The 7,315-nt window shown below is 42.5% G+C and overlaps 1 protein-coding gene across 1 annotated transcript; it reads right to left on the bottom strand.

The window, feature by feature from the left end:
• Window positions 1-3,478: 3,478 nt before the first annotated feature.
• Window positions 3,479-4,391, bottom strand: LOC144062124 (uncharacterized). Its single transcript, XM_077583104.1, has 4 exons — window positions 3,966-4,391; window positions 3,839-3,889; window positions 3,679-3,750; window positions 3,479-3,609 (listed from the first exon to the last, which is right to left on the bottom strand). Exons 1-4 carry the CDS (start codon window positions 4,230-4,232, stop codon window positions 3,514-3,516), a joined length of 486 nt encoding a protein of 161 aa, XP_077439230.1. The 5' UTR covers window positions 4,233-4,391; the 3' UTR covers window positions 3,479-3,513.
• Between the last annotated feature and the right edge of the window lie 2,924 nt (window positions 4,392-7,315).

The following is a 7,315-nucleotide window of genomic DNA, read 5'->3' as shown; positions in this document are numbered from 1 at the left end:
GAAAAGACAAGCGTGTGCCTCAGTGGATATAAAAGTGTGTCAAAATAATAATATAGCAAGACTGAACTGCGATCCTCCGTCTCCCGGTGGCTCCTTTTGTTCGACCATTGGGCCAAAAGTTTGGCGACATGCAACGGAAGTGTTCCACGCTGGAGACTCTGACCAAGGAAAAAACTCCCCTGCGTCACCCGACCACAGTCAGAATGCAGAGCAGGAATGGATAACACTCTCTAGTGTGACAAAAAAAAGGCACAACTGAAGTCACACAAGCGTCGCAGAAGGACGTGGATCAATATTGGAGCAGAATCTGTAGCCAAGACTGCAGGCTCTTGATCGCCGTGATACATTTTGAGATCACTGTAAGTCCATGATGAAAACCAAATGGTTGAGTTGTCTTAGTATAGTACAGTGTCTTCGCTTTACTCTGTGTGGGAACATTTCTGCTGACAGACAGCAGAGCAGTGCCGATGTCTTGCTTATACACAGGAAATCCAGCCCTGGTTGAGGACTTGCAGGCATGATAACCCGAAAGAGTCAACGAAAAGGTGATGTGAGTCTATTGGGTTCTCATACCTACCAGCAATTAGGGCCGGATTCCCTGTATATAGAAGGACGTATGGTGTCATTGCTTTGGATTCATGTAAATGGAACTGCTCGACTAGAACAAGTTACGCCACAATCTGTGATTGGATGTGCAAGCTTGGGCTAAATGTGTATGCTTGCACTAATGTTGGAGCTTTTGCAAATGTTCTTCCTAAAATGAACAGGAAGTGAACAATGAGCATTTGAATGTCCAATTTTGGCCCATTTTTGCCCATGTACAAGGGTCATACTTTTGCCCCCTTGTCCTAGACGGACTTCAAACTTGGGTGAGACCATTTCTACACCTGTGTTTCAAAATTCCTTCTTAAAGAAGTATTCCCAGTTGTATGTTTCACCGAGAGCCAGGCCTGCCTTTATCAACGGTCTTGCCAGGGCTGGAGCCCAGCAACCTATTGTAGTCAAGGGCCTACCTGAATTTTTTTTTTAAATCCCAATTCGTTTGATTTTTCTGCCAATCCCTTTACCTTCTTGTAGTGGTGCAACGAATCATCATTGATCTGTGATCGGTACGGTCCAGATCAAGCCAGACGGTCGCACACGATCCGTGGATTGATTGGTGGGGGAAAAAACAAATTGTGCATTTACACAAAAGCAACATGATCAGTCCACATCCACTATGATAGAAGCAGAGGAAGTTGAAAAACTTGTGGACCATATACGTCGCATGTAAGGGAACATTTTGGCAACTAAGGATGAAATTAGTCCTCAAATTAATGATACAGGATTCTTTTTTGTCCCAACACTGTCATTCAGACATGTCAAGGATGCTCAACATAACATGCCACCTACGCTAAGTTCAACTTCTCCAAATAATACATTGATGGCATTGTGGCAATTGAAGGTATTATTTGATTACTATATTAAGTGTAATCTTTGCGTGTTCAAAATAATTGCATTGAGATCTTATGAAGAAGTTTCCTTTGCAAAGATTTATTTAAGAGCTCTTAACTCTTTGATTGCCAGACGTTTTCAAAAACGGGTTGTCCCCAGTGCCAGCCGATTTAAGCATTTTGACTGATCTTTCAAGGTCCACAGAAAATGTTGTGTTTGGACTATGGAAACACACATACTACCAAATGAAAGATTGGACTCTCATCTTTCATCAGAAAAAACCTTATTCCGTTCTTCAGCAATCAAAAATAGAAAATAGGTTAGTTTCACCGAAATGCTCTGTTTTGAAACAAAAAGCGGAGAAAAAGAGCTTTTTGTGAAACGATGTTATTTCATGCACTCCAGTGAATTCTACACTTCTTTTTGTCCATAAATGATGCCACAAACACCTAAATAGTGCTTTACTTCTGTAATACACCACCACCAACAATGAAAAAGTGTTTTTAGTTTGCAAAATAACCAGTTTATTTACAGAACAGCGTAACAGTTTATTTACAGAACAGCGTAACAATTTGACAAAGTATTTACAAAGGTGTGCATGTGTGACTATTTACAATTGTGTGGAGTTTGAACTACACAATTTTTCTTTTTGTGTGGTATACAGTGAAACACTCCCCTGGGTGCAAGGGGATACAGCAGGATTTGCACCACAGGTTTGTTTCACTGCGAATGCCCTTTCGTGTGCAGACCCTACACTTTCGTGCTGGCTTTTTTTTCCGGGGAGTAGCAGGAATGTGTTGCAGCGTGTGTTTGGCCATGTTGCCATCAAGTCGGCTTTCAGGATCATTATGTGGTGACCTGGTGTTTTGTCTGGCTTCATGTCCTTCCATCCCAACTTCCTCCTGGTCTTGTGGCAACAGCCACCCTCTCACCACCTGCTGGATGAATTCCAAAAAATGTTGACACTTCCCAGGATTTTTTGCTTTGTGCAATATGTATGCATTGAACATGCATATCTGGAACATATATGCAACAAACTTTTTGTGCCACTTCAAAGTTTTACGTGTGAATGGGTGGTATGAGATGTTTTGATCCATCTTGTCCACTCCATTCATCTTGGAATTGTAGTCCACAACACAAATGGGTTTTTGGAAAGGCACTTTTTTTTTTGTGCCTTCCGCCACACCTCCACTGTCCGCATTTCATCTTCATGAAACGTTGTCACCATCCTCAACAAACGTTTGTCCTGCCATGCCACAATCAAAACATTTGTGTTGTGCCTTACCAGTTTCCCCCCCACCCCAAGGCCAGTGTTGGTTAGGCATGTGATCTCACTGGGTTCACCCCTGTTTTTCCTCAGCGTTCCACAAACATTGGTACGTGCTGCCAGGAGACGTTCACACAAAGCAATCGAATTATAAAAATTGTCCATAAATAGTGTGTACCCATTTCCTGGCAGACGATCCAGTAAGTTGAACACTGTGTCAGGGAGAGAACAACTAATACCAACATAGGGTTGCATATTAAAACAATAGCCGGTTTGGGAGTCACACAAAATGTACGATTTGATACCATATTTGACCGGCTTTTGGGGGTTGTACACCTTGAACGAAAGACGTCCCTGGAAACTCATCATTCCCTCATCAATGCAGATATTCCTGCCCAGTTGAAACAGTTCCTTGAATTTGCTTACAACGTGATTGAACACAGGACGAATTTTAAATAGTTTGTCGTCTGAACTGTGTGTCTCGTTGGCGTTGAAATGCAGGAAACTCCAGATGAGCTGGAAGCGGTTTCGAGGCATCGCGCGACTGAAAAATGGTGTCGTCTCTATTTCATCCTGAGTCCAATACATTTCTATACTGGGCTTGTTTATATAACCAGTAAGAAATTGCAGTGCAAAAAAAGTTTTGAGTTCGGACACAGACACTGGCTTCCAAGCATGACTCCTGCAGTGTGGCAGACTTTCAGCCCGTTTTTGCATAGACTGGCGTGCATATAAGTTTGACTGATCAGCAATGTGCTGCAGAAGCTCGTCCGTGATGAAGAGTTGCAGGAAGTCAACTGGCCGGGTCGAATTCAGCTCTGCTGCGGCACCTCTCGGTCCTGGCTCCGCAGTAAAGGGGAATGAGTTTGGCTGCCAGCCTGCTTCATGCCAGCCAGAATTTTTGGGATCTGCAAATATACATTTCAATATCATATAATATTCATTTTAGATCAGTGTGATGCTATATATGTGTTTACCTTTTTTCTGGGATCCACTGGTCCTTGGACCTTTATTTTGCTCACTCTGAGGAGTGTCACTCTGAGCTGCAGCTGAAAGAAATATATACAATTACAATAATATCGAAAGACCGTTTTCTTTTGTTGTTACGGTGTATTGAAAACACTTTTTTTTTTATACCTCTCTTTGTCGTCTTTGCAGAGGGACGTCGTTGTGAGCACGATCCGCGATCTATGAATGCACATTCACGTTACACGAGGTGCTAACAGCGTGCCGGAAAAGTATCTCATAGCAAGTTTGTGCTTACCTTCGCAGTCTTCTGCGGATAAAAGACTGTCCGTATCACTTTCTCCGTGGTCAGATTGTACCCACTCCTCCGAAGAATATCCATCGGACTCAGGATACTCTTCGTCGTCGTCCGAATCAACGTCCTCGTGCGGAGAAGTGCTCGGTCGTGCACCACGTTTTCCGGAGCTAGCACCGCTAGCCTCTGAGGCCTTAAAACGTGGTCGAAGCTGCCGCCGCGTGTACGCTGCAACTTCGGCATCAACCTCGTTGTCACCATCATCATCATCGTCGTCGTCCGATTTAACGTCCTCGCGTGCAGAAGTGCTCGGTCGTGCACGACGTTTTCCGGCGCTAGCACCGCTAGCCTCTGAGGCCTTAGGACGTGATCGAAGCTGCCGCCGCGTCAACGCTGCAGCTTCGGCGTCAACCTCGTTGTCACCATCATCATCCCCGTCTTCACAAACGTGCACTTTAGCACTGGTTGATGCTTCTCCTTTTTGAAAAAAATGATCAAGCATGAGCTGCTTCTTACCATCGGTCGCCATTTTTTGTTTCTCCTCAATTCTCATCTCCTCCTCGACGCTCTCGCCCCGCCTTGCCTTTTATACTACTGACGCCCACCCGATCTTGTCAAAAGAGAGTCATCGCTGCCCTCTAGGGGCCAAAAATAGTCATTAGGCTCAAGAAACCTGCTTGAAACTTTCAGGAGAGCTCCGCAAGCCTTCACAGCACCCGTTTCAAAAAAATAAAAAATAAAAATGGGAGGACGTCTTTTAACGTCTTTGGCGCTCCTCCGTAGTTTTTTGCAGAACGTCATTTAACGTCTTTGGCAGTAAAAGAGTTAAAGACACATCAGAAAATGCTTACATTCAAAGGTAATGTTAAGCCCTGAGTGTGTTCGAATATGAAAACACACAGTTGCTTTATACTTGAAAAAAGCATACTCCCCCTCTGAGGCTGGACAAAGGGTTAGTAATTATAATAAGCAGACATGTGATATACCGACATGTTTACTCCAGTTCTCCTATCATCCCAGATATATGATGTAGGCAGGTAATGATCTTGGACCTTCAGTTTTCACGACTTAATGAGTAATAGCATGAGAACTTGACTCCCTTTCAGACACACACATTTCTTATCTCCATGAGAACTTGAAGGGAGTAAAAGTTCCAATACATTTCACAACAACATTATCACAGTGTTAGTCATTCCAATACACAGTTATATGGCATCTATATACTTATTAGTAAATTCATAAACAGTAAAAATATCAATTGAAAATGTTAAATGTCTTCAGTCCTTACATTGAACTTTTATAAGTTCAAAACCTAGACATTTAATCCCTTAAAAAACAGTTTAGAGCAAAATTCCAGCGGGATCATCATCGGATGTCGCAACCGCGGTCATAGCTTTAGAATTTACTGATTCTACCATCATATAAGACGACTTGTTTTGTACATCTTGTTTTTCTATGGCGGTGGCAATAAGCCGCGTGCACAACGATCTTAAACAAGGAATACAGCACAAACCACAAGTTGTTAAAAAAGCTGCAAAAACAGATACAGAAATTAAAATTGATGAAACCAAATTTTTATATCTTCCAAAAGCATCCATCCAGGTATCCCAAATTGACGTATCGATACCGGACTGCTCTTTCATTTTTTTATTAAGTGTTCGGAGTCCCTCAATTGCAATGGTTAAACTTCCATCCGGTGCAGTATTATTAGGAATAAAAGTACAACATTGTTCTCCGAACATTGAACAAACACCACCTCTCTCTGCAAGTAACATATCAAGGGCGATACGATTCTGAAAAGCCATTAAAGATGTGGCAGACAACTGGCCGTGTACAGCCTCAAAACCAGATTGAGTCCAATTTCCTAGTCTTTGAACATTGTAATGTACATAATTAATCCTATCTACATTTTTGTTAATGGTACACCACCAGCAAATCAAAGATTCAAAACCTGAAGCCACCTGGTCAGCAATCTTATACTCATCTGGAACCCCCCGTGGTACCCCAATCGCATCTATGTATGTGGGAACATTTTGATCCTGCCAAGTGGATATTTTGGCCCTCTGAAAAGAATGAGAAAAATTTGGTTGCCAAGTATTAACAATTTGTAGAAGGTTATCAACGAGGTAGGGAAAATATCTACCGGCAGAAGGAGGGTGATGAGGGCACAATATCCCTTCATATTCAGAGGTAACTTATCAAATATCCGGCTGTCCCCACACCACCACCATATATCAGCTCTGGATTGAGGCTGGAATTTACGACCCACATCTGTTGCTGAAATGCAGTGAGTGGTGTGGTTCAGTTTTCCCAATTGTTCCCCAGTACCTGACATTTTAATACATGAAAAATCACCATCCGCCACTTTATTTGAAAAAATAGGTTTAGTATCTTGCCAATCAACCGGTGGATAAACTTTATCCCATTTAGAGCATTTATCATTGGGGACAGTTATATTCATCAGTTCCATTACACATTTATCCTCTATTTTTCAATAAAGGTCTTGGGCCCACACATACAACACAATCTTCTCCCGAAGCATGTGCTGCCTCATTTGCTAACAGTAGCCAATTATTACTGCCACCAGACAGACCTGTTGTAGCCCGAAACCATTCAACTACACCATCAATTTGGAAACTAAAAGCTTCCACCCCAGACTCCATTGTGTATTTAGTCATTTTAGGTTGTTCTGTTCTACTCATAGTTTTATCAATGCAAATTAAAATTGGAAAATAGGGATCAGTTCCAGAGAACCATGCCCACAGCATTAGGCCATAACAAAAGGTATTATTTATGGTTACATTAGGTGGCAGGATATTACCTTCAGGAAGAACAAAAGTTAATTCGAATTGACTTCCCATTCTACGCAATGTTACTCTCTTGCTAAAGAAAACTGCCTCCCCGCTGGAACCTGATGGCCAGTATCGGCCACTTTGGGTGGTAATCGGTGAACTCCAGTCTAGTCGTAAAACACTTCCTGTCAAATACCACCAGTACTTGAGCCAAAGGCCCCCCTTCGTCGGCCCTCCTCCACCAAATCCCTTCAAAGATTTAATGGGGAGTTTGACAGATGTGTTTGTGTTAGGAGCAACGGTCAGGACAATTGAGTTATTATACGCCCAGGACATTATCCATGGAATTCGGGGAGAAACAACATTTCTTTTATCACGGTGTGTTGTATTCAAACTCGCGTCAAGGGGCTTCATGAAAAACCAAATTGGCACAACAATTAATATGAGGAAAATCGTCACAATTAGCAATTAGTAGTAGAGTTTGTCAGTCGTTGGTTGATTTCTTTTTTTTGGAAGAAGAGGCGCTGTCAGCCCCTTTCCGAACCCTGGCTCACTGCCAGA

Source organism: Vanacampus margaritifer, chromosome 13 (assembly GCF_051991255.1).
Source record: "Vanacampus margaritifer isolate UIUO_Vmar chromosome 13, RoL_Vmar_1.0, whole genome shotgun sequence".
NCBI lineage: Eukaryota > Metazoa > Chordata > Actinopteri > Syngnathiformes > Syngnathidae > Vanacampus > Vanacampus margaritifer.
Note: the sequence above shows the minus strand (reverse complement) of the source record. Positions and strands in the feature narration are given on the sequence as shown.

Excerpts from the sequence above, each read along its gene's own strand:
- LOC144062124 (XM_077583104.1), bottom strand. The coding sequence starts at position 4,232 with ATGATGATGATGGTGACAACGAGGTTGATGCCGAAGTTGCAGCGTACA. Across the intron at positions 3,890-3,965 it reads ATCCGCAGAAGACTGCGAAG|ATCGCGGATCGTGCTCACAA; the intron begins GTAAGCACAAAC and ends GTGCATTCATAG. Across the intron at positions 3,610-3,678 it reads CAGTGGATCCCAGAAAAAAG|ATCCCAAAAATTCTGGCTGG; the intron begins GTAAACACATAT and ends GTATATTTGCAG.